Consider the following 27877-nt stretch of genomic DNA (forward strand, 5'->3'; position numbering starts at 1 on the left):
ATATTTTGACAAAGTGTTCTTTAATCTGAATCAGCTTGTTTATGTTCTCGCCTCTGCAAAGGGAAACATACAAGAGGGTTTGCTTTGACGAGATTGCATGTGTTTCTTATCAAGCCATCCAGACACACAAATGTCCAAACTGCTCACTGACAAGCGGCCTGCACAGCTAATTAGAGACTCAGACGACACTGCTCCTCCTGCCTGTGAGACATGGTGCTGCAGCTGTGTGTGTATGTAAGGCTAAGGTTTCACAATCGATACTAAACCCATGTTTTAAAGGCGTAATCATATGTAATTTACGTCACCGCTTGTTCATTTGAGACTTTGTCGTTATGTTTTTGACTTTATTCCTTTTCTTCTAATATACCTCGTCTACCTGCAACCCTGTAAGTCTTCCCCATTCTCCCCATTCTATTTTGTACTCCCTCCTATCCTCCTGGACAACGGGTCTTTGCTGGGTTTCTGTCAGTAGCAAACTGGAGGCAGGTGGAGGGGTGTTCATGTGCTTTTCATTTGCACAGGGTCCAAAACGTCCACAATTAAAACCAAATGCGCAACCTGTGGCTGGCGCATGCAGCAACTAACACACTAACATACACACACGCACACAAACACACAAAATAGTGAGGAACAGAGAGAATCAAAGCATTTAAGATTTATTGCTTGGAGATTAAATGATTGCCTGAACTCTTGGAGAGACGCAGGCAAAATCTAGCTGTTGCTCCTGGCTGTGAGAGGAGGAGAGAGCTGTATAATGTTAAGTTGTTCTGGTGTGGGACAGGAAGCTCCAAGGATGGGGTGAACAGGAGGCCAAGCAGAGGTCACCCGTGAGGTTCAGTTCACACAGGCAAGTGAAGGTTCACTACTGCAGCCAGAATGTCGGCTGACCACACTATGTAGCTCCAGGACATGGAGACTGTGATTTGAGAAGGACTGGTAGTCAGGGCTGGGGTGATGCTGGTCAGGTCGGCTATAAGTACACCCACATGTTCCACTGTGGCATGTCCATCTACTCAATGGGCATCTACACCCTACCTCTAATATCCTGGAACCCTCCTCTCACCAAAATTGTGACCTCACAGTGCTACTAATCTTGTCTGCTCCTAAGAGCCCCCCCCCCCCCCCCCATCCCTGCATAACCCTAAATAGCCCAAATGGTTCATTATGATTAATTTTTTTCCTTGTAGTGCATAATGTTGTAGTAAAAAATGTGCTACATAGCACTGGGACAATTATGTTCATTTTAAATGATCCAGAAGGCAGCAGCTGGGCAGCGGGGTACTGCTGGTAACGGATGCCACACCAAAGGATGCTGATTTATTGGAACCCCTGCAATGCACAGTTTTGCATTGTCCCAGCAGGAACACACCTCAGTGAGTTCATGAAGGGTTTGATAATTAACCGGTGAGCTGGATCCTTTGTGTTAGAGCAGGGTATATCAGGCTAGTACAAGGCACTACACTCCGGGCAGGCTGTGACATGCTACTGTTTCCCTTCTTCCCCAAATCACAGTGTCCTTTGATAAAGCAATCATTTTTCAGCTGTTCCAATGTGTAGAAATAAAAGATTTAAATAAATGATTGCAAATTGTAAGCAATGTGAATAATGTATGTTTCGTTTAGAACAAAAGTGGACACAGAGGTTGAAACATATTGTGAGCCAATAGAATTAAAAAAACCTTTACTATGGTTACACAGATTTAGATCTGTGTAATCCCATAGCACATACGCTTCTCAACTCTCCCTTCATTAGGTGCTAGTTTTCTCACTTCGTAAGACTGTGGGTCTATTCTAAAAATACCAAAGCCTCACAAACAGCCTGCCATTTTGGAAAAAAAATAATCAATTTAAAGTTAAACATGTTTAGCATGATTTATTTTTGACAATTGTCCTTGAAGGTAAAATTGTAAGTATCATTAAGTAAAACTGAATAAAATCAAGTAAAATTGAGAACTGACTAACACTACTGGAAAGTTCTTAGATTTTATGTCCAAGAACATTGTTATAATTTGCTAGTACCTTTCAGATGGCCTCTTACTTAGCATGGACGTTCTCTCTGAGGTAACAGTACTGCTCTATGGACAGAATTTTGTAATATTCTTTTGGGATTCATTTCAGACAATAGTAGCTCATTATTTTTATTAGCTTGTGGCCTGTCTGTGGTCAGTTCCTTAAGAGGTAAAAAGGCACTAAACGTGTTGTGGGTAACTGTCCCTGGATCTGTGACACTGTGCTGCCTCATTGTACCCATGGTGATGCCTGCTTCCCATCACGGACAGTGAGGGCCACCCACACTTAACCCAGAGCCCAAATATTTATGTACACTGTGAGCCTTTGTCCTCCTTTGTGTGGTTTTGTGCTCAATCCCATGCTGAAAAATGTACCCTTGGCACAAACTAAACACAGCAAAGCAAGTAACTACCATATAACAAAGAGTAACTACCAAGAGTGGCAAGAATGTTTCAGGCAACTTAAAAAAAAACAAAAAAACAAAACAGAGCAGGAAGGACAGTATAATGACAAGTTTTATTCTGCAAGCACACTGACCACGTCTGCTCTGCTTCTTCCCAGGAAGCTCTTTACCTTGAGCCTCCCACAGCAACGGCTGCTCGCACTCCTCACTTACTCCATGGAAAAAAAGCAGAACTAAATTTCAGAAAGAGAAGAAGAAAGCAAGAGAGAAGACACGGAAGGGAAATATTCCCTTGGAAATGTGTCCAGGCAGGGCTGAGGGAGTCCACAAAGCATGCCCTTGATCAGGCTAGTGTAAGAACAAAGGGGAGATTGGGAAGACAGTGCTGGCTTTCATGTGGATGGCTGCTGTCGGTGTGTAGTCTCACTCATGCACAATACCAGGGCCATTCACTAGATACAAGCACAAAGTGAAAATCACACACACATACCTTCTCTCTCTCTCTCTCTCTCTCTCTCACACACACACACTTTCTCTCTCTCTGTCTCTCTCTCTCTCTCTCTCTCTCTCTCTCTCTCTCTCTCACACACACACACACACACACACACACATACACCTGACCCAATATCCACAAAACACATATAGACAAATATATACAAATGCAAAGGAAGGAATTGGAAGGAATTAATTTCATACTTCAAAATTCATTATTTTTTGCAAGAAACATAAAAGTAGCACATTGTGAGGAATGAATTACCCTGTCTATGTTTTACTTATTGCTATTTTAAAAAGATATTTCCTGTTTAGTGCAACATAATGTGTTTCTCTTTGGCTAACCCCAAAACTCCAGCTGCCAGCTGTCCTATAGCAATCCTCTCACATTTCTGAGTGACAGAATGAGGGAGTAGGAGGAAACAGAGCAATAAAAAGTGAGAGTGAGAGAATCAGGGAGCACAAGGAGGGGGCCTGAGATTCCAGCATATTGTGTGTATGTGTGTGTGTGTGTGTGTGTGTGTGTGTGTGTGTGTGTGTGTGTGTGTGTGTGTGTGTGTGTGTGTGTGTGTGCATGCGTGCATTCTGGGAGAGGATGCAGAGAAAATGAATGGATGTTGATTCTAACCTGTCACCAATGTGTGGCCATTTGGGCCAATATAAAATCCCTGATGGGTCTTTGATTCCTGCTCATTTCTACTCTGGCTCTCAGTGAATGAGAAGGCGGGTTAGGCAGAGATTATACTGAGAGATATGTAAACTATGCAGAAAAGGGAAGAGAGTATGGGCCAAGGTTTATACTGCAGAAGAGAAAATGGACATTACGAGGACAAAACGGTTTATACATGAATAAAGAGCTGCAGTACAAAGCAGGAGAAGTGTGTGACGATGCCAGCGGAGGCAGTGTGAGTGTGGGGAGCGGGAGACTGCGGCTGAGCCAGCATGTCTTGTTTATTGGTAATTAGGTTAGTTGAGGTCTCTGTCATCATGTGCCAGTGGGCTGAACCCCAGGCCAAGAATACTCCCACCACACAGCTAGAGTCCAGCTCAGTTTCTCCAAAACCCACCTTTCTCAGAGTTCTGGTATGGATAATGCTACTATGTTGACAGAAATACAGCTGTGATTATGCTACATTGTAAGCTATTTGTGACCAAAAAAGGGATTCCCCTAACCATTTGATACTGTACATCTTATAAATGACATGTTATAGTCCTGTGTAATTATCAGTAGTAGTCGTATGCATACTGTTAATTATTATCATTCCTTGGAACTCATGTATTTCCATTTCTTAAAAAACAAAGTGTACTTTGGGAATTAACAGTCCATAAAATATTGAGACGGTGATATGGAAATGAAATGGAGAGATCAAATGAGTGAAACCATTGAGAGCAGAGTAAGGGGTATTCCTCAGCTTCATCTCTTCCTCTCAGGCAGAATAACAGAGATTTGGAGGCCAGAACTGGGTCTCTCTCAGGGTGGAAACTGAAGCTATAGACACTATCCGAAGGACTTTCTTCTGCAATGCAGAGAGAGGGCACTCTACATTTCACAGCTTAGCAGCTCTAGACCAGAATTAAGCAACTCCTGAATGAATTGGGACCCAAAGAAGTAAACATGAGGCAGAAAATGCTTTAGCAATGAAGGGTAGTGAGGATTCTTCTATAGTAAACTAATGCGTAAACTGAGCTGAAATCAAAGCATTTTTATCATAACATTTTCTTTAAAAAATCTTCATCCATAAAGCCCTCAAAGATCTCTTATTTCCAAGGAATCCAATACATCCTAGACATACCAAATCTCTCACACCACCACACAGTCATGAGATGCCTTCTTTCTTTGCACAAACCCCCCACCAAGGCCGTATATCAAAAATCAGTTGGGTGTTGGCATTCACACACACAACCGTGCTTCATAGAGGGATTTTAATAGGAGCGGCTCAGCAGGATTCAACACAGGGGCTCTTTCTGCGCTGGCTGCAGGTAACAGGCCCAGCCATTGATGGGGCTCTGCTTCCCCTGTGGCTGATATATAGTGGGTTTGAGGGGTTAGTCGTGAGCAAGCAGAGGAGGAGAGGCTGTATAGATCAACCCATCAGCGCAACTCTTGTCACCCCTACTTTTTTATGAGTTTGTCTTTTTCTTCAAAGATTTACAGTCAGTTTTTTTTTTTTTTTTTTTTTTTTTTTTTTTTTTTTTTTTACTACCTCATGGGCGTTTGAGTGGGGTTAGGTAAGCCTGATTCAGTATGAAGACCTAATTGAGATGCCCTTGCACTCATGGTGGAGGATACGGGGGGGTGGGGGGGGGGTGTAGGCATGGAAAAGCCTAGAAGGAAAGAAGGAAGGAAAGAGGGAGAGAACAGGGAGGAGCGAAAAATAGCAGCCTGTCTGACGCAGACGTCTGCCATGTCTGTGCGGAGGGCCTGTTAATGAAGACAGACAGTTCTGCTTTCTCTGAAACACTAACTTTTAACTATAGCGTCTCACACATATGCCTTTAGCACACCCACACATAATCACTGAATAAATGGATAGAATAATGAATCTTGAAAGAATACAAAGTGTCTTTTTAATTACCCCCCACCTTTAAGCGCTATGTCAATCAAATTATAACTGTCAAACATTGTAAATGAATGCACATTTTCCCTATACAATAACTGCGTTCTGTTTCTAAGGTTTGCTTGGCACTGTGAAAGCAATACAGATATCAGGGAGGATGGAGTTGTACCAAATGGTGTAATTGTCACACAGGAGATGTGCAATGTCTTGGTGTGACTTTGAAAGGGCAAAATCGTGTCAACTATCTGATCCTTAGTAAGGGATGTGACTTTAATTCTGTTCATACTTAGTTCTGTTCATGACAAAAAAATAAACAAAAATCATTAAACGTTAAATCCTAAAGTTAGGATTTCACCTAAATGTCAAACACATTGGCATTGCACTCCATATGCTACATTTTCCCTATCAGGTAAAACAGCCAATAGCCACAAATGACTCTTTATGATTATAATACAATGACAATAATTTGCTCCTAAAGCCATTGTTTTTGACATGGTTCTTCTTTGATTAGCAACCTCTGGCTGAGATTGTGGTGTTTTTGAATTTGATTTGGCCCTAACATTCTCTTAGGCTTACTTTATAAATGGTTCTGACCTTTGGTTGAATGGCATACCACTCTTGTTCCCCAAAAACACCTTTGTTCCTTTTATTCATGATTATCAACATAATAGCCGTTATCTGAAGCCCTTTAGCACGGCCAATGGTTACGAGGGAATGCTTTAATAGATTTGAAGAGGACAAAGGTAGGCAATGTTTAGCTGGACATGTCAGTCTTTTTGTGTGCTGATAAGTCCTGCATTAAAACCCCATTCACAGGCTTGGTTGATGTGTAATTAAATGTGATTACTAAGGCAGTTTGTGTGTGTCCTTTCTGAGGTCACACACACACACACACACACACACACACACACACACACACACACACGGGTTGCAGCAGGTTTCATCCCCCTTTCTTCGGTTCCTGGGGGAGTCTGTGTGGTTTGGTGGCTGATGGGAAATTTTGTGCATGCCTGAGTCTACAAAGACTCCCTTTCAGTTGCACGCATGCTTGACCTCTCACAGTTCAGCACTCCGCTTTGTGTTCACGTGACCCCGCACTGACCAGGGGTTTCCCCTGGAGGTCAGTAGTTCAATCGGCTGCCTGTGTCTAATTTCATCCTGCCTAGAGAACCCCTGAAATCTGCACAGCAATCTGCCCCACTGGTCCACAGTCTTGCCCCCGACTCCCCTCTTGCTGCCGGGACGTAATTCCAATCTTCAGGGATTAGGTGTGGAGTGACAAGACCCTCCATCCAATAAACTGAGTTGTCAGTTTGGTTAGCAGACCAGAGGCACACAATAGCCAGACTTTTCCTGTCTCCCATCTAAACCTGGCCCCTAAAACAGCAGTCTCAAATCCTGTCCTTAGAGACCACCTTAATGCCTGTTTGGTGTACACTCATCACAACCTTGCTCCACCATCTGAACTGCTAACGGCACAGGAGGATCCTGTGGCTTAAATTCCACAAAGCTCCTGTCGCACATCAACATCCTTCGTTCCTGTTTCCTTTTCCTGCTCATATCTCTACCCAAACGAAATAACACCACACATAATCTGTGCAGAGTAAATGATGGCAGACAGGAGCAATGATCTCCACATTTCAAAGTTTCTATAGTGTATTCAGTGCAATATGACAGGCATTATTATGGCAGGAGATATCTATTTAGATTAACAAACTATATGGGGACATTCCACAGAGAGAGAGAGAGAGAGAGAGAGAGAGAGAGAGAGAGAGAGAGAGAGAGAGAGAGAGAGAGAGAGAGAGAGAGAGGAGTAAATAATTACTGATGCAAAATTTTATTTTACCTCCGGACCACAGGGGGCAGCACATGGATTAGAGTCTGTTTACCCCAACGGCTTCGTCGTGTGTACTTCCTGGTTACGCATTAAGGAAATATTCTATTTTGACACCGAAACGTGTTTCTTTCTAATATGATTCTACTGTAAGTAGCAGCAGTGTTAATTATTGAGGGGTTCTTAAAAATAAGCTCTCCTGATGGTGACATAGAATTCATTATCGGAGGTGAAGGTGAGGACGTGGTACGTACCCAGACTTTATTAGTGCGCATACTATACAAGCCAGCTAGCGCTGACGTTTGTTGGCTCGTCTGGTTGTAAATTTAAAATTCAGACATACTCGATAGAAATTTGAATGGCTACAGATATGACACATTCTACACAATGTCAGTTTGTTACATCCTGCCTTTAAATTGTAGTTGCCTGTGTGCTAACGTTCCTCGCCTCCTGTGTTCACCGAGCGCCACGTCACAAACTTATGAAGGGGACCAAACAGCAATAGAGGGACTGTACTGGCTGGACTATATACCTCATCTAAATTAAACACGTACCGTTTTCCCTTATACCTGCGGATTTCCCTTAAACCTTCGGATAACAGTTGTTTCTCGGAGAGCGAAAATGACGTCGTCCAACTGGGGTCTAATAATGAATGTTGTCAACAGCATTGTCGGGGTCAGTGTGCTGACTATGCCTTTCTGCTTTAAACAGGTAAACAGCCTTTCGAGAGTGCATAGAAAATGTACTTTCTACAGTCTTGCAAAGCTATTCCATGTTGGAATCTATATACTCTGTAAACACTTTACCCACCATGAATGTTCCTGGAACAAATGAGTGTTTCTCAGAAAGAAACTTATTCTCTCTAATTATGCATGTGTAAGGAATGGCAATCTTTCATTCAGTCTTTCCTATTTGTCTTGCTTTGCACCTAGATTAATTGGTGTTTGTACTAAATTCTCTTTATTGTTGTATTATTAGGTAACCCGATCATCCACATTAATTGACAATATTTATATAAATATATTTACCGTTCTTATCCGGTTTTCTTTTTGTTTTTCATGTAGTGTGGTATTGTATTAGGCAGTCTGTTGCTTTTCTTCTGCTCATGGATGACCCATCAGTCCTGTATGTTCCTGGTCCACACGGCCAGTAACACCAAACGCCGGACTTACGCTGGTCTGGGTGAGAATGACTAACAAAATATTGACCTTTTAAAAGTGACATTTGGTAAGATGATTCTGTTGGTGTGTTTGGGTTCAAGTAGTGTAGTTAAGCGTATTTGCACTTATTTACACAGCTACGTGTAGAGTAAATACTTTTTTTTCTTTTTCTGCAGCTTTTCATGCTTTTGGTAAACCAGGGAAGGCACTTGTGGAACTGAGGTAAGATATATCCCCTTGGGTTAAGTTATTATGTTACTTTTTCCATCAAACCTTTTTGATGGAGCCTTAACTTATCCATTCTCTCTTTGTCTCCCTGTTTCTATTTCTTTAGTATGATAGGTCTAATGCTAGGAACATGTATTGCATTCTATGTGGTCATTGCAGACCTGGGATCCAACTTCTTTGCCCAGCTACTAGGTCTACAGGTAACCAGTATCTCTCCTTCATATACCATTGGCTAACTTGGTATCAGATAACTCCCTGTAACCCCCAGTTACATCCTGACATATTAACATGGACACTTGTTAGATGCCCTATGAAGCCATACTGACCATTATACTATGCTGTGAATCGGTTCTCTTGAGGGTCTGCCAATCAAAAATAAATGTGGCTTATCTTCAGAATGTGCTATGCTGCACAGATTTCATGAAGCCATGAAAAGAATTTTCCTGACCAAAGTACAGATCGACTTGGCAGTCTGTGTTCATGTAAGGAGCATCATAACTGGAAAACTGGAACAATGGTGTACCACATTTGTTCATTCTCCCATGCCCAGGTGACAGGTAGTTTCCGTGTTGTGTTGCTGATTGCTGTGTCACTATTCATCGTGCTCCCTCTGAGCCTGCAGAGGAACATGTTGGCATCTCTCCAGTCCTTCTCTGCAATGGCGCTGATCTTCTACACGCTCTTTATGTTCACGGTGAGTGGCCTGCAGGGAAAATTACACTGTATGTGGAGCATTTATTAAGTGTTTGGTGTCTAGGGGGCATTGGATCGTTTATATTGATATGAGAACTGTCATGTTATTTAAATCCTTTTAAAGGAAAATTTTAATGTTTCTTAAATGTATCTCCACATAAAGCATACATCACAATTGGGTAATGTGAAAGGAGACTTCACTGGCCAATTCTAAATAACACAGTATTAAGCATAGTGGCAGGTGCAGAGTTTTGATTCTGTCTGATCTTTACTATCCCTCTCATTCTCCCTGAATGGTTCCATCCTATGGTCCAATGTGTGTTAAATTTATGCATCTGGTGTGTTTCCTAAGTTAAGTTATGGCTGCTGCTGATGAGACAAGTCTGCCCAGTCATGGAAGTAAACATTTAACACAGGTTCTAAAGCTTGGCACTACCTTTATACCTTTATATCACTTATGCAGTCTTGCCCAGCATACCAGTATTCTCAGCTACATACTTTGGAATCGCTCTAGCCATTTCCTGATCCAGTCTATTCATAGAAAAATATGTGCACTTCTTTAACAACAGTAGTTACTTCAAAACACAGATCACCTTCAACTGAAATCATAGGATGTCCTTATGCCTTGAGGGACCTGATGCCACTTTTACTCTGACTCCCCCTCAAACACCCAAAACTGCAAAAACATTAAGCATATCAGTGCAAGTCCTTTAATATTCAGTAAGTAAATCCATCACAAGATAATGAATTTTTCTACATCACAGCTAATACATTTAATGTAATCTCTTTTGCATAAATGCCTTATAATTCAGTCTTGATAATGGGTTTAAATTTGCTGCAATGTGCCCTAGCAGTGCTGCCAGTTTCAGTAACAGTGCTGCTACAACTCTATTTTAACAAAGTTGTATTTGATACCTATATATATAAAAATACCTAACATACCTATATAAAAATAACACTTTTACATCCTGGAAATAACTTCCACGTAATAATATTATTGGTATGTTTGAAAAATACATTTTATTGCCTAGTTTCAAAATATGACAGTAGCTGCTTCGTAATGTGTAGACATTTAAGCTAGCTTCCAGGGGCAGGATCCCATTCAGACCTTGTCGGTCTGGCCTTTAACCCTCTAACCATAACATCTTCCCTTTGCCCCCTTTCTGAACGGCTTCAATCCCCTTCATGCTCCCTGACGTTCGCTGTCTCGGCTGCTTCTAGATAGTCTTGTCTTCCCTGCGTTACGGCATTATCAGTGGGTCATGGGTGGAGAGAGTGCACCTGTGGCGCATCAGGGGTGTCGTGCAGTGTCTGCCCATTATCGCCACTACGTTCTGCTGCCACCCGTAAGTAGTCAACACCCTGGGCTGGATCGCGATTCCGTCATTGACTCAACCTGATCACTGCATTACCTCCCTCAGGCACGCCCCCTCCCAAACAAGTCTCTGTGATTATAGTTTGTGCACGCGCATGCGCGTGTGCGTGCACGCGCGCGTGTGTGCGCGTGTGTGCGTGCGTGCGCGTGCGTGCGTGCGTGCGTGCGTGCGCGTGCGTGTGTGTGTGTGTGTGTGTGTGTGTGTGTGTGTGTGTGAGATATTCAGCTCATTGTCACTCCCTGTCATCAAAGTGGATTTGACTATGGCTTATAGACAGGGCTCATGGTTCAGAAGGTATACTGGATTCTTAAGGGAAAGTGATTACATACTGCATATGTTTTGTCCTTCATGTCTTCCAACGTTTTTGTTCACTTCCTTCAGTTCATCTTATTTTTCCCGTCATGTTCTAGAGAGGCTGATTTTATTTTCCATGTGTTTATCAGGTGGTAAGCAAAATAACCAAAAGGCTTCATGGTATGTTACAAGTATTAAGGCTTGCATTCTTGTTCATCTTAGCAAATCCACAGTTGACTGCCAGTAGATGAAGCCCACAAGTACAGGTGCATTGATTTCGTCAACCATGGGGAGTTGAAACTGAAAGTCCGTAGTGGTAATGTGGCTGTAATTCCAATAGCCTGCTGTTTCCTTTGGCTTTTCTTTTTGTGAGTCTCTTTTCTTGCCACTGGCCTGAGCGATGGCCTGGTTGAAGGCTCTCACCTTCCTCTCTCCATCTTGACTTCTCTAGTGGGATGTGCTGTAACCCTGCTGCTCTCCCCTCCACTACAGATCGTGCTCTCCTCCTTCAAACACGGTCTCCTCACTGGCCTGTGGCTCAGCAGAGTCATTTACGTACGCTGGGACGGCGTCTTTCGCTGCATCCCTATCTGTGGCATGGCATTCGCCTGTCAGTCGTAAGTACTCCCCTCCCCCCCTCTTTCTTCCTGTGTCCTTGTTTTGATAGTCAGGGTGTTATTGCTTCAAGCAGAGGTTTGGGTAAGCAGAAATGGGTGGTTAGCAATGACGGGGCTCCCTTTTCCTCCTGCAAAAATTCGTTTGGGAGTATATGGTTGTGGTATGAATCAGGAAGCTTGGGGTTGTTGATGTGGCAAGCATTTGCCCCGAGAAAATGGACCTCAGCTGCTAGCTGTCACCATTCTAAACTCCAATCGGCCAGATTTTTGCCTTTGTCTGTGCTTTGTTTGTTGGATTCTGCTGTGGCACTAATAGTACTAACTTTCTTGTTGCAATATATAGTTTTTCTTATGCTGTCTGCATTCATAAAAGACTTCACAGAATATTTTTTATATATACACAAGCAGTGTAGATTTGTGGATTGTGTTGTAAAGAAAATGATCATATTTTGAAAGGGTTTTCTTTTTCATTAATATCAAGTATCTGAATAGATGTTCGCTTTGTTAGGATAATTTTAATATCTGTCTACTTGCCTCTTTTATAATTCAGTTCTAGAATGGGCAAGTTACTGGCAGTTACTGCAGTGTTTTGGTTTTAATGCTTTTGTAAGATGTTAGCTAATTAAGTCAACTGCACCATTCTGACCTAATCTTGTTATTAGTGTCAGACACAGCAGCTTTTGTTGGGGTGAAATTTGTGACCGTGGATGTGAGGTCATCAAGGTTGGTAGAAATTGGCATCATTAAGATCTTCATCAAGATCTTTGGCACTTTCTGGTTAAATCTCCTTCATATGGCATTGTGACTTCAGACTTCATCTTAAGCTAAGGATGTTTTAGTCTGAATATATGCATTGTTATTGAGGAGATAGTAACTCTCTTTTGAAACGCCAAGTGGTCATTCTCCATTTGTTTGTCCATTCATTTCTCAACCCCATTCTCCATCTGCATGTTCTCTCAGTGAGCTTTCCTCTGTCAACACAACACAACACAAGTGTGTGTGTGTGTGTGTGTGTGTGTGTGTGTGTGTGTGTGTGTGTGTGTGTGAGAGGTTGAGAGCGAGTGTTTGGGTGGAGGAAGTGTAAATGGTGGATTACAGTTTTAACGGGTACAGTGATGAGGTAATGTTGCTCTTGTGGCTGACTGTTACCTTCTCTGCACACACATTTTTTTTTTCTCTCTCTCTCTCACACACGCACACACACACACACAAACTAACTAACACTCACTCAGAGGGTGATGAGTGATGCTTGGCTCTGGCTCTCTGGACAGTGGTCAGAAAGTGTGACACATGATGCCACTTATGCCAAATCATTAAAGGAGAGGTGAGCCTTCCCATCTGAGGACACTTGACTCCTGATCTGACCACAAAACAGCCTTTCACCACCTCCTCATTTACTTCCAGTTACTATATGCCACATAGCATGTAAATGAGCAAATGTTTGCAAACTTGTTTTCTAGTGAAATAAATTATTTTGTCACTTAGTTGGATTGTAGTGGATCATATAAAGACCAGAATAGAAATGCAGAGGTGAACTGACTTTATGTAAGGCATCACTGAAATGCAGGTTTTAATACTATGAGGTATTGTCTTAGAGTGCAGACATTATGCTTGATTTGTAATTGCCACTGTAATTAGTCAACACCATTATTTTATTTCTGTCATAAAATTGTCATGATGGGTTATGTAAAACCTTCAAACACTTTTCATAGCAGGTGTCATGATCATTTTAATAGTACCACAAACTAATTAATTATAATGATGTTGACACTACTTTTTCATATAATGTAGACGCTTATTAGCACTTGTTCAGTGGTATGAAATCATTGCTTAAATGCACATGCCCACTCTGCACCCAGTAATTGTGTAACAGGAGGGTTTACTAGGTCATACTCCAGGTCTCATAAGAGACACTATGAGACTGAATGCTGTGCTTGTATCATGGCTGTAAAAGCTATTGATTGTCAGTACCGCTCACTGGAAGCGAGTCTCGTCTGTCTCCTCCCTTCCCTGGTTTTTATTGCAAGTGGGCTCCAGCACTGAGATTGGTTGGCCTTTGGCCAGGCTTTGGCTAAAAAGCACATAACACAGTGCTGTATATTCCAATAAAATAGAGAATGGGCTCAGACTGTCTGAGAGAGCAGTGAGTGGGGGAGAGTAAGAGAGCCCAAACAAAAGCCAAGGATGGCAACAAACTTTTATAACGTTCTAAAATCTGACTAGCACTCATTGCTAATATATAGCCACTGTAAATCTTCCATTTAATCTTTTATTGGTTGTCCTGATGACACACATGGATTTTTTTGTTTTGGTCTTGTTTATAATATTTGTTCTCAGGTAGCCTCTTCCACTGTTCTCTCCATTCCTCTGTTTTTTTCCTTCTGCTCATCTGAAAAAAAAGCTTTTCTGTCTAATTCCTGCTTTGCTTCTTCTCTTGCAATGTTTGTGTTCACCCAAATACTCAAGCTTCCAGTTCAGAATTACATATTACATAGTGATTTGGCCTCAGCTTCATTTTTGTGACTGTATGTAAAAACAGTCTGTAAAACATTTCTGTGACAATTTTATGTAATTCTTAATTAATGTTATAAATGACCTTTTCATGTAATGACTTGCTGTAAGACAGTTCTGTAGTGTTCGAGAGGGGGTGTGTGGAGCTTGTTGTGGACAGTATAAAAGCTCCTCTCTTCTATAGGCAGGTGCTGCCTACGTATGATAGCCTGGATGAGCCCTCAGTCAAGAGAATGAGCACCATCTTCACCTCTTCACTCAATGTTGTCACTACCTTTTACATCACTGTAAGTATATGTGTGTGTGCGCACGTGTGTGTGCGCGCGCAAGGGGAAGACATTGATATTCCTTATATGAATTATTTTAAAGATTAACATTAAGTAGATCAGAATAATTAGACTAAATAGTTCAGTATTCATTTAAATCATATTTCTTATTTATCACTGAAATCAAACACTGGGGCCTGTTTAGGAATCAAACTGAATATGCACATAGTTTCTCTGTCTCTGCTAAGGCTTCAATAACAGTGAGTGCTTAGACAGAGGAGAGGCAAGTGCTCACCGCATCCTGCGAATTCCATCTAGTCCACAGGCGATTTCTCTTCTCTGGCCAAGTGTTGCAGCTCTGTGGCACACAGTGATACCCTGTAGCTCTCTTTCAGTGTAACCCGACACGAATGGGTGGACTGAGGATGACTGGACCAGTCTGAATGGCCCTCTCTCTCACCCCATAAACATCAACCCACTTCATCAGTCTCAGACGCCAGCCTCCTTCAGTCCTCCGTAAATATTTCCAGTAGAGCTGCACGTGGAATGCTATTTAACACGCCATCTGATTGTTCTTTACCCCATTCTTCACTCCACACAGCAACGCGTATAGGTTACCTTGAGAGCTAATAGTGCTTTCATGTGTTTTTCAGCTGTTCCTGCATTCCCACTTTTGCATTTCTTAGCTTTCACTCTATGTCCCTGAACAAATGTAGGAGGTGGTGAGACTGGGGGGGGGGGTGGCAGTGGGGGGAGGTCTCGAGGCTTCCTGTCTGCTGCCGTTCCTGGAGGAACCCTCTATCTGTATCTGCACTGAGATCAAGGCCGATTTGGAGAGGAGAGTCCTGCTGTTGTGTGTCTTTGCTGTGAGCGTTCAGGGGCAAATGGGATCAAAACAGCTTTGAAAAACACGTGTTCCCTGCAAAGTTCTGCACTATTGTTTCTTCAAATATACATGATATTGCACCATCGTAAGCAGTTGGGAGGTCATCAAAAAGGCATGGCAAGCTGATGATTGTGGGCGATTTGTGGCAGTTTTTATGAATACTGCCATTAAGATCTCAGTCTGTAACTGAACAAAGATTGATTTATTTATTTCTTTTGTTTATTTTTTAAGTATTAAGCATATGCATTTCACTGTCTGGTAGTCATTGACATGTGGTGTTGTTGCTGCTCTAATCCTCCTCCTGCTCTGTCTGACCCCTCTCTTTCCACTTCTGTTTTGCTTCCTTTCGTCTCCTACAGGTGGGCTTCTTTGGCTATGTGAGCTTCACTGACACCATTGATGGGAACGTGCTAATGAATTTCCCCTCAAACCTGGTGACGGAGATGATCCGAGTGGGCTTCATGATGTCTGTGGCAGTGGGCTTCCCCATGATGATTCTGCCCTGCAGACAGGCCATCAACACCATGTTGTTTGAGCAGCAGGTGAGCTTGGACTTGGTGCTTGACTTTCATACTGCCTGGATTGACTATGGCTACATGCACCAGCTGGCTACTCTGGGTAATCGAAGGGAAGCTTATTAGCCAAGTATTCACTTTTCTGCAGTCTGACATTCCAAGCTTATGGACACTGATTTTTTTTCCCTGAAATAGACACAGAGATGGGCATTAAACATATGTTGTCAAAAAGTAGCTTTACAGAAATCATATATAGATAGAATTCAGGTGCAAGTCCCTGTTGAGTAAGTAAGGAAGAAACTTTGAGAGGAACCAAGACTCCCAAGAGAAACCCATCCTTCTCTGGTCCACACCAGATGGCAAATTAAACACACAATGAGTAAAGTTGCTTTTGCTTTTAACTTATTATAATATGTATAAGAATATCTTGTAAGCAGTGGTCAAATAGATCAGGTGGGATGGCTGGTTTCACCTGAAGAGTTGGGGTTGGGAAATCAAGTCTCGTGCTTGTCTGAAACTATGGCGGTTGCATATGCTGAACCAAATAGTCCACTGCATGGGGGATCACCCCATGGTTACAGGTTAACATTTTGTCCAGTTTTGATTTTGTTTGAAGAACTCATTTGTAGATGGGATTAAAATATTAATTAATAGACATCTTAATATAATTTTGAGTAAAAAACAATGCAAAAGGGGTATTTTACAAGGGGGATGAGTTTGGGCATGGGAACATTTTAAGAAATATTTGGCAGGTGTACTCAAATTATTCAGTGAGAACCAATTAGTAGTGCTATTCAGAGTGTGCACAGTAAACAACTAAACAACTATCATTGTGTGATCACCTCTTCTCATCCCACCAATCCCAGTGTCCCATTACAAGCCAGGGTGGAGTCAGACCCCCGGCATTCGCAGCATGGTACCTCCCAGTGTGTGGCGCTTGGGGGAGGTGATGTAAGCTGTTAGGCAGAATCTACCAAACAGACATATTCGGGGGGGAACTAAAAGTGTGCGATTGATGACGAGATAAGGAGAGCTCCTCCATAAAGCTGCCAGGATGCTGGCTCTCAGTCTTCTCGCTACAATGCTGAATCAGCTGAGATGCCGGGTGGAGCAAGGATGAAGGCTCCGCCCTTCAGACACACTGGATGTTTTGGCCCTGTTGACAAAACAGTTACTTAATGAGTCATTCAGGAGCACGCTTTGTACCGAATCCGCTACCATCACGCATGTCACTTTAATGTCACGATATTTGTGTGGAATGTGGGGAAAGAATGTGGGGAAACCTTGGACACTTCAGTAAATCACACGTAGTCATGGGGAATCATGCTGTTTTCTCCGTGGTCTCTTACAGCAGAAGGATGGCACCTTTGCAGCAGGTGGGTACATGCCGCCTCTTCGCTTCAAGAGCATCACCCTGTGTATCGTCTTCGGGACCATGCTGGGCGGTATCCTCATCCCCAACGGTTAGTGAGCACACGTATGTTTTCATCTGCGTTTGTGCTTATCTGCTCATTTAAATTCCCATTCAAGGCCAGTTTGACCTTAATGACTATGTCACGTGCGCTGACGTCAAACTCCAGTTCACCCCATTCTTTAAAACTGCTCTCCATCAGATGCTCTGTCAGACCGTCTCCTCCCTCTCAGAATCGCTCATCCTTTATCAGTAAAGCGAGACAATAAAGAGGTGCATCTTTAGGGAGAGGATGGCCTATGTTTTATTCATACTCTGTGGAGATTCGCTATTGTTGGCATGGGTTCTGCTTGGCTCCGTGGACCCAATTAGCCTAATAGAGTGGGAGAGGGTGAGACACACAAAGGGGATTGAAGGGAGGCATAGCTCTGTCCTCCATGATGGCTCCACTACCCACCAGTGGAGCCACAAATTTGTAGCCACAAATCCAGCCATAGGGAAACAGACACCGCAGGGCATAAATTTGAGTGAAACAATATGGCTGCTCTTAGGATGAAAGATGCTCCATGGGCCCTGTGCCCAGACTGGTAGTGTGAGGGCAGCATGGAGAAAAGATGGTAAGAGGTTTGCAGAAGGAGTGATGAAAGCCTGGTACAGTGATTCAAGAGATCCGATTGGATGCTTTCCACATACTGGGGAGCAGTGATTAATAGTTTGCAGTGCAGGGTGTCATATTTCAAAAACACGTATTTGTTTGTGTTCAGCTGCAATTAGTGTTATTCTGATAATATAAGTGCTAATAGTAATGTGTGTTGCATTATATGCATGTTTTATGATGCATAATAAACATCTGTGTCTGTCTGTGTATATGTGTATTCCAGTGGAGACTATCTTGGGTCTAACTGGAGCCACTATGGGCAGCCTGATCTGTTTTATCTGCCCAGCTCTCATCTACAGGAAGATCATGAAGAACGGCCTTGCTGCACAGGTACTGCACACAAAGTAGCCCATCTATGCTTGAGTATTCATCTGTCTGAGAGTCCCTGTGAGCGATTACCTTTTGTATGTTGACTTCAGACTGGTCTAATGGCCCCTCTTACACTGTAATCCATCAGTACAGCTTCGACTGAAACTAAAAGCATTAGAGCATCAGTCTCCTGCACTACTCTGCTGGTACTGATGGAGCAAGACAGTTTGGTCCTTCAGTATTGTGCGTGTTCACATGGTTTGGACATTTCTGTATTTGCCATAGGGAGACATGAAGGCAATATAAAAGTAAATTGTATAGAGTCTCTGCAGGATATGTACTAAGAGAAATACACAGAAATTCTTTACACATGTGCGACATACAAACACATGGCAGATACTTTGAGTCTTTAATGTAGAATATCATTAGTATAGAGGTCCACACAGCTGTTGACGTCATGTGTGGCATGTGTTTGAGAGGGAGTTCATGCAGAGTCTGTCTTGTTTAGTGCCTTGAGCTCCTGCATCTCCTCCATCTTTAGCCTTAATTACTTGCACAGCAACAACAGACTGATGGCATAAACCTGACATGCAATATAGTTTGTGTTAAATAAATTGCACCACTTTAGACCGTTTGATTTGTCTATTTTTGCCAATTCACTGCATTTTGCATGAGAGGGTGCAGTCACCAAACACACGGTACCATGGAATTTGTTGTTCTTCATGCCGCCAAGCTGATGTTATAGTGCTGTGCCCTCAGGCGTCACATTCTATTTGCCATTGTGTTTGCCTCCACCAATGCCCATTCTCTTTGCCTAGCCAGTGGTGTCTGCCCAAAAGGATGGTAGTCCTAATTTAGGGAAGGCACAAAAGAGAATTAGCAATTGTTTTTTTTTTTTTTATTTATTCCTCCATAATGGCCACAGCAGATGTTTGGGTTGGCATGAGAGAGTAATGCCCCCCTGCCAGGATAGTGCCCCTTTTTCATGCCAAGTGGCCTGAAGCCTCTTATGCCACTAGTGCCAAAAGAATACTCAGAGATTCTGGGGATACTGTGATGGTTAGAGCCTTCTTTAATAGATTTCACCTCAGTTTGAATTGCTGTTAATGAACACAGTTGCAATCTCTGCCAGTATTTAGTGAGATGAATTCCATTGCCAAGGAATAGGAGGATAATACTTTTTAAAAATGTTAATATCGGGTTCCTCTTTATTTTTTCCCATCTGTCTGTGTGTAGCTAGTTCTGTGGGTCGGCCTCGGGATCCTACTGCTGAGCACCTTCACCACTCTGTCCATACCCAGTGAGCGCGCCCAGCCAGGGCCTCAGCCCGCTGCCTCTGGCAACGACAAAGTGGGTGGCTTTGCCGCGGTTGACCTGCCCAAACACCCTGGTACGTCAGCGCTGGGGGAGAACGGGCAGCAATGGGACAAAACTAGAGTGAGGGGAAACGGAGGCGAGAGAGGACTTAAAGTAAAATGGCAGGTGGAGAGGGTGGGACCAGCTCCAAAAGTAGGCCTTTGAGTGGTGCTGTGACCTGAATGATGCCCTTCAAACCTGAGCGCGCTCTGTCCCAGAGCAGCAGTGAGACGGCCGCTGGCGTTTTCCCGTTCAAGCTCCAGCCAGGGGAGAGGGGCGGGAGGGCGTCCAAATACAGGAGAGGGCAAAGGAAATGACGGAGGGACTCAAATTCCCCCCACTGTATAAAGGGCGAGGATCATAAAAAAAAGTGCACAAGGGCAGTTCAGACAGCTTTATATCCCAACAGCACCTTTCTTCTCTCTCTCTCTCTCTCTCTCTCATCTCCCTGACTGACACTGGCATTTATCACCAAGCGGACACCCACTTCCACACCTGTTTCCTGTTTACGGCGTGCTGGTAAGGGCAGCTGTGCGGAAACTCGGGACTTGGGGAGTGAGTGAGTGAGTGTGAATGGTGGAGTGAGCAGAAAAGCCTGCTGCCTACAGCCGTGTGGAGGTGTGTGTCTGCAAGCGCAGGACGGCACAGAGCCGTGTGGAGGTGTGTGTATACAGGAGCAGGACGGCACAGATCTTTACTTTCCTTTCACACTCTCACTTGCTCTTGTTCTTGCTGGCTGTCTTCCTTCTGTTGCTTTTATGTCTCTTGAGGTCATAATGGGTAAAATGGATTCCTTATGACAGCAGGTCGATCTTTTATTTTGTTCTAGCAAATGAAATGCAAATGTATTCATAAATTATCAAGAAGTTTTTGTTTATTTGATTAATTGAATTGTATGTCCAAATGAATTATGAATATACAGGCCATTATTCTATTGTCTATTTGGTTTTATGTATTTTAGTTTTAAACGTTGACCTGTTCAGAGATATTTCTATTCACATAAAATTTTTACACAGTATAATATTCAAATGATTTGAATGATTAGACCATATTTAAATAGATATATTTTTGGGGTAATACATTGACAACTCAGAATTTATTTTTGTAGAATATATATATATTTACATGTCTAAATCAAAACTCTTCAGTGATGTTGGTTATGTAAATCAAATTGAGCATAACACTCCACGCATTTTCAGCTATGAAAAAAGCCATAGCCCCAGGACAAAGGAAGATATAGTGTAAATATTCAAAGGCTCTTTTGCTCAGGACAAAAGGCAAGGTTATATGGAAAGCACTATGCATCCATCTATCTGTTATCTCCAATAGAATTCCAAATGCACAGCCTCTTTGCTGTGGTCCCCCGTACTCTGCTGCCCTCTGCTGCTCAGTGTTAAGAGTATGTCTGAATTCAGCATGGAGGGGTTGTAGACCGACTGTAAAAAGATAAATACGTAGGCTGACCTATACTTGAGTTTCAGGTGTCTGATAAGGCATGTGTTTTAAATAAAACCTTTCAACCTATTGCATAGATTATAACTTTTCATTGCCAACTGTGTTCTCTGGGTTCAGCTCAAGAAAGCCCAGTAGCCCCAGTGCCTGCAGAAGGACTGGAGAAGCCAAAACCTGCTGTGGAGCAGGTCCTTCCTCCAGGCCAGGTGGTGGTGCCTGGGGAAAAGGCCCCAGCTGATCCTCCACAGATAATAGGACCTGTGGAAGTGCCTGAGAGGAAGAAGAAGGAGGAAGCACAACTGAACCGCCCCGAAGCAGGTAACAAGATGCAATTTAAATCAAAACACTGTGTGTATAGATGTTTAGTATCTGCTTGGGGAACATTTTCTTACTGCAGCATATGTTATACTGTATAGTGCTTGTGATTCTTTTGTTCTGTGGTTCTGTTGTCTTTTGTTATTGTCTCTAAGTGCAGAATGACTGACTGTGTCTGGGCTCACCATCTCTGTCTCCTTTCCAGGAGTCGCAGTGCCTGATGGAGAGGCCCATCGCCATGAGCCTCCTATCCCTCATGATGAAGTTCATATAGAGGAGCGCAAGAACCAGCAGGAGCTTGATGAAGAAAAGAACCAGCCTGCCAAAAATGAAGAGAATGAGCTGGCCAATCAGGAGGTGGGGCTGGTACCAGAGGTAGCCCAAGACATCGTGAAGCAGGAGGCGGGGCCTAAAAAGCAGGAAGGTGTCGAGAATGTGGCCAGTGAGGTTCAGATGAACTTAGGTGACCTGAAGCAGCCCCAGCCAGTGGTGTTGGTGCATAAGGATGGAGAACAGCCTTTAGTAAAGGGGCAGCAGGCTGAGGATGGAGCAGCTGGTGAAAAGGAGGAGAGAATTGAAAAGGCAGCTGATCCTGGGGAAGGGAAGCGTGAGTATCGCTGAGTACATTGCACACTTATCAAGTCTGTCTATCAAGAAATGTTGGTATACACTGTTAGCAAGCATGTATCAGTCACCTGAGGAGATGGCTTAAGCACTCAGGGTTTGACATGCGGGTTTTAACTTCTGCACACCCTTACCGACTCTCTGGACAGAGGCTGAAGCAGTGGCCCCTCTGCCTGAGGCAGGGGATGGGGCTCCTGTTCCAGAGAATAAAGACGAAAAGAGCCAAGATGGGAAGGAGCTCAAGGACGGTGATGGAGACAAGATGGAAGGTAAATTCCTTCAATCCATCTGAGAGCTCAGTAGACTCAGGAGACAGAGGCATGACCATATACTGTAACACACACAGACTTAGATAATCTCCTCTAAAACGCACTACTGTGCCTAAGAACAGGAACAGCCTGGAACAACAGGTGCTAATATAACTGCTATTTATGTATGAAGTGGCTTCTAAATGTTTATTAAGCAGAAGGTTCTATATAAATGTATTGTTTCATTTAAATGTATTCAGGCAAAATGATAGCTTTGATTGGTATCACAAGAACTGAAAGACAATGTAGTCATCTTTGTGCTACAGTGAGCACAGCTGTGCTCTCTCTCTCTCTCTCTCTCTCTCTCTGTGGGTTTGGGGGGGGGGGTGAGAGAGAGCGAGAGAGACTCACTAAGTAAATGTGTCTCTCTGTATTTGACTTTCATATGACTTTACAGTAGAAAACTTGCCAGGGTCTGATGGAGCTTTTTGTGTTTCAAAAAAGGAATGATCAAAAATGGGGAAAAAAAGACTATATTCTGAGTAACTCCCAGTAATGTGTTTTCCTGTGTAAGAGCGAGAGTGATGAGTAATCAAGTATTGGGGGGCATATTGATATCGAGCTCATCATTCTCATGTTTGAGCTTTGTTCAGAATGTATTTGTTCTTCTTTGTCTGGTGTCTCCTCAATGAGAAAAGGCTGCCTCACTGTTTTAAAATAGGAGAAGGAACACACCAAGATGAACAAGTTTGTCCTCACACGCACAATTCTCTATCCTTTATAGTAGGCCCTCATCAAACATTTTAGAACCAGAGTTCTCATAGCAAGTTTCAGAACCAGAGTTCCAGAAAACCTTTCAGAGTTCAGAACTTGGCCATGATTCCTAAGTAGTACTGTGTTTGGGGGGTGGGGGGGAATTGGAAACATCCATGTAAGACTCCACTTGTTTTGAGCTAAGATTTATACAGCACAGGAGATTGCTGACTTATCCTGCGTTCGTCAGCAAGTATTTGTCTTTCTTTACTTTGCTTTTTCTGCACTTCATTCTCCAAATGATTCATGCTGTTTCCTCAAGTCTCTGCAAATGGACCATGCATCACAGTATTTTGCATTTATTCTGATGAAATATGAAAAATCTTTGAATTGCTTCTGTCTCTTGCTTGCCTTGTTCATGTGGATTAAGGCACTCTTAAGGCCCTCTGTGCTCTGTCTGTTCTTCTGTCTGTCTTGCTCCACTGCTCTCTTGTGCCATGGACTCCTGCCACAGTGATTAAAAAGATAGTTGCAGGTATGAGTCGTTTTTTTTTTCTTTTTCTTTCTTTCTTCTTTTTTTTCACAGACCGCACTAATCTAATAGTAATTGTTTGTTTCTTTTCCCTCTGATCTCTAACAAAATTATGCTAGTAACACTCAACCCAAGACCCCTGTAGTAGATATTACTACATCCCTGTCTGTTCCTTCTACTACTTGTTTGGTATCCCTCCAGATCCATAGTAGGAAACATGAGATCGGTGTTTCAAACAACGCCCATGATCTTCATGTGTTGTTTTCTATTGTTAAAGCAAGAACATCAGTTGACAACATTTTAACTACTACTTAATAAAGAAAATAAATCCAGATTTTCCATGGATCAGAGTTAAGATGATTTACAATGACAGACATGGAAAGCCTCAAGTTACTTACACTGTACTATAAATGTGTTGTAGAAAGAACTAGAATATTTTGTTTTATCCAGTGAATCATCTAAAGAATCTGCAGTTGGCAGTACCAGTAGTGGTCTATAAATGCTGGGCTCTGATGACTAGAGAATTTTAAATGTTTTACTTAGAGGGTGTGCTGGACCATGCCATGCTGCTACAAGTGATCAAAGAGCAACAAGAGCAGCAAAAGAGGCTGCTGGACCAGCAGGAGAAGCTACTGGCTGTCATTGAGGAACAACACAAAGAGATCCATCAGAAGAAGGGGGAAGAGGAGGACTCAAAGGCTGTAGGAGGTCAGTGTAAGGTCTCGAGCACTGAGGCAGCTGGTTTTCTGGTTTGTTAAAAGTTTAAAAAATATAGTTAAAGGGACTTCAACCAACCACAGATGAGATGCCACATTCAAGGCCTTGAGGGTAGACCATGTGTTCAACCTAAAGTTTTTGCTATGGTGGAATGAGTGTTTCACCTTTGTCTTGAGCAGTGTTTGTTAAAAGTTTCAGTCATACTCTTCTCTTGAATATCTGCTTAACTGAAGTGAACATCTACTAAAAAGGATGAAACGCATCATATAGGTTTGTGAGTGTAAAATATATACTCTTAAAAGTGATTTGACGGTGTAAGTGGATATGATATAGTAAGCCATCTGTTGTCGTCATCTCCCGTTTTCAGCTGAGGTTGAAGCAGACTTAGGCAAGGGGGTCCAGCAAGAGCCTGAAGTAGCTGATGGAGCAGGAAATGTGAGGGCTCTAGACCAGGACCTGGAGCACCAACAGGATCCTGCACATGGAGCACTTGCAGCTGAGGCCAAAGAGCAGCAAGCGAAAGATCCCGTCGTAGTCCATGCTGGGAAGAATGCAGCGGAGGCGGAGAATGCTGCTCAACACATGGCAGCACAAGATGGAGGCATGGAGAATCAACAACAAAAGAATCAGCCTCCCCAGATAGTGCATGATGGGGTCCCAAAAGAAGTGTTCCCCAAAGATGAAGTAAAAGAGGTGGGCGCTAGAGGGGTACCCCTGCGCAACCATGAGCCCAAGCCTCTCGGAGACAAACCAGCAAAGCTCAAAGACAACATGCAGCAGTTGGAGCCAGAAGTGATTGCAGAGGAGGAGAAGAGAGTTAAACAGAGGCTAGCCCAGCTGGAAGCAGAAAATGAGAGGATAGAGAAGGACAAGATGGAGAAGGAGAGAATTGAGAAAGAGGTGCAGGCCAGGGTCGAGAAAGAACGAAAGGAGAGGGAGAGGAAGGAGAAGCTTGCTCGGGAGCAGGAGCTGGAACGAGTCCGCCAAGAGAAAGAACGGTTGGAGAAGGAGAGGCTGGAAGCAGAGAGGCTGAAGAGAGAGAAAGAGGAGACTGATAATGAGCTGATGGTGCGAGCTGAGAGGGAACAGATGTTACAGGAGAAGGAGGAGAGGCTGGCCCAGCTGCAGCAGATCATTGACAAGCGCGACAGCAGGAAGGAGGAGGTTGGCGCTAAAGAGGGTCACGTGCCTAAACCTCTGAATAAAGGAGGCAGGGACTTGAAGGAGGACGTGTTTGTTCAAGGGCAGGAGATGAAAAAAGATGACAAGAAGAGCAGAGAGGAGGGAGATATGGACCTGAGGAGGAGGCGCAGGGCCCTGGGGGCTGAGGCGAGGGGGGTTCCTGGTCTTGAGCCCTTTTTGGGGCTAGAGGGATCAGACCTCCATGCAGCCCTGGAGGGTCAGCTACTGGCTGGAGCTGTGGTCCACTCCCGCCAGATCAAACGGACTCCCCTGAGCCAAAATGCAGAATAGCAGGTTTCAGCAAGTGAAGGTTTCAGCACACAGAATCATATATGCACACACTTCCACGGTTCATTTTTTGTGGCTGAGACGAAGGACCTCTCTCCATATTCCCATATTGCTATATTTTTCCATGTTTCACACATATGCAGAATCTTCTGTCAACAGAAGGATGGTCAATTATACCAGAAGAGCTATTTTCAGTGAAGCTTTCCTACTAAACGTTAGGCAGTGGTGGAATATACTTGAGTAGAATTTCAGAACTTTACTGTAGCAGTTTTGCATTTGGCAACTACAGTTACTTTTCCACATCTTGTTTTTACAGTATAGTCTATGATGCACATTACTTTTCAGGGAAATTAAAAACCAAAACCAACAAGAACATTTGACATACTGAAACTAACCATCATAAAAATACTGAGAATTTTCTTCACATTGTCATTTGACTGATATAACTGTCATGACAGACATAACTCCTTATATATAGAATATATACAAATACACAACATACCATGCCATACTATGTTATATTATGGTACAGGTTTCCTTGAAATTAATTATAGCAACTTAAACTGAACATGCTGAATTGACCAAGATCAGCTTTGAATCATAAAAGCTGAGCATTCAAGTAAACCCTCTAGTAAATATTTTACATTTGATGTTTAAGTCTGGAAAATGCATTTTAAATTTGATGCTTGAAAATACTTGTACATTGAACGTTTAACTTGGGTGGGCTCTTCCACTTTTGTACTTTTCCTACTAGAACATGTCTGTCTCCAGTGAAGGGTTGTAGTTCATTACACCACTGCAAGTAGGCTCGATCTGCAAAACCATCCAATACAAATCCACTTCTCACCCTCTCTTCTCTAGAGGAGCAGATTTCCTATAACGCTGGTAGATGTCCCATCCCTGCACTCAGCTGAAGGAGCTTCAGGGTCTACACTATTCTCTCCTCCCTCTGCTTAGTGGTCAGCCACACCTTTAGAAGAAAGCACATGTTCAAACTATATTTCTTTTCCCTCTAAAGATACAACTCTGTTACTATTACAGTATGTCCATGAGATCTTATGGATTTGTTGGACCTTAACTGCATTCTGGTATGTTCAGGTCAATTGAGTGTACTTCCACTGTCGGTCAGAAAAGAGTAAGGTGATCATTTTGCTTTGTAAAACTTTCTCTGAAGAGAGATGACTGTTTATACTTAAACCTGATTCTTGGACCAATCACCCTGGTTGCTATCTTTGCTATTCTTTAAATTAAATAGTTTTGTTTCTATTGTTATAAATAAACAATTACATATTCTTTCTACTCATTGCCATTGACCTCAGTCACATCAAAGACTTTATTTTGAAGACTCAGAAATGTCATATTTTTGTCCAGTACTGCCTCTTGTAGCTCTCCTTACAAATATGGTTGACAAATTATGGCCATTACTTTCCACACAAGTCAGGGTTTATTACTGAAAAGATAATTAGCCTATGTGAGGTGCATAGGTATGTACTTGAATCAGAGTTTATAAATGCTTTGAGCACTTTGTAAATGATCCTTTTGTGGTGGTAGAAACACCTGTAGCACCAGAAAAAAATTGTGAAATTTTTGTAGACCTAAACAGTTCTGTAATTTATTTTTCTCCTTTTCAGGGTGGCTTTGTATTTAGTATGAAAGCTTTCTGAACTGTCAAGAGTTTACCTTGTAACTAAAGAAATCATGTAACCACCCTTGTTCATACATAAAGCAGGTGAAATAAGTATTGAACACATCACCAATTTTCTAAGTAAATATATTTCTAAAAGTGCCCTTGACATCAAATTCTCACCAGATGTCAGTAACAATCCATCCAATCCATGCATGCAAAGAAATCAAACCATAGATGTCCATAAATTAAGTTGTGTAATAATGAGAAATGAAAAAGTATTGAACACGCTTACTGAAATTTAATACTTCACACAAAAGCCTTTGTTGGTGATGGCAGCTTCAAGACACCTCCTGTATGAAGAAACTAGTAGCATGCATTGCTCAGGTGTGATTTTGGCCCATTCTTCCACACAAACACTCTTCAAATCCTGAAGGTTCCGTGGGATACTCTGAGCTTTAGTTCCTTCCATAGGTGATTGGCTGGGCAATTCTAGCAGATTTCTTTTCTTTTTCTGAAACCAATTGAGAGTTTCCTTGGCTGTGTGTTTGGGATCATTGTCTTTC

At 42.7% G+C, this 27877-nt stretch overlaps 1 protein-coding gene across 8 annotated transcripts; it reads left to right on the forward strand.

Moving 5' to 3' along the window:
* Positions 1 to 7376: 7376 nt before the first annotated feature.
* On the forward strand, positions 7377 to 27761 carry slc38a10 (solute carrier family 38 member 10). 8 transcript variants are annotated; one of them, XM_027010425.2, is made up of 18 exons: positions 7377 to 7542; positions 7719 to 8007; positions 8361 to 8478; positions 8633 to 8678; positions 8791 to 8884; positions 9235 to 9378; positions 11540 to 11664; positions 14360 to 14462; positions 15687 to 15869; positions 17194 to 17305; positions 18135 to 18241; positions 19457 to 19610; positions 21149 to 21346; positions 21549 to 21950; positions 22117 to 22236; positions 23483 to 23503; positions 24044 to 24208; positions 24585 to 25690. In XM_027010425.2, the coding sequence occupies exons 2-18, from the start codon at positions 7918 to 7920 to the stop codon at positions 25688 to 25690; spliced, it is 3288 nt and encodes a 1095-aa protein (XP_026866226.2). In that variant the 5' UTR covers positions 7377 to 7542; positions 7719 to 7917. The 8 variants fall into 8 exon arrangements, with proteins under 8 accessions (XP_026866226.2, XP_026866228.2, XP_026866231.2 ...); XM_027010427.2 differs by having other exon boundaries at positions 7761 to 8007; XM_027010430.2 differs by having other exon boundaries at positions 7898 to 8007.
* The last annotated feature ends 116 nt before the right edge of the window (positions 27762 to 27877 follow it).

This window comes from Electrophorus electricus, chromosome 14, assembly GCF_013358815.1.
Source record: "Electrophorus electricus isolate fEleEle1 chromosome 14, fEleEle1.pri, whole genome shotgun sequence".
In the NCBI taxonomy this organism is placed as follows: domain Eukaryota; kingdom Metazoa; phylum Chordata; class Actinopteri; order Gymnotiformes; family Gymnotidae; genus Electrophorus; species Electrophorus electricus.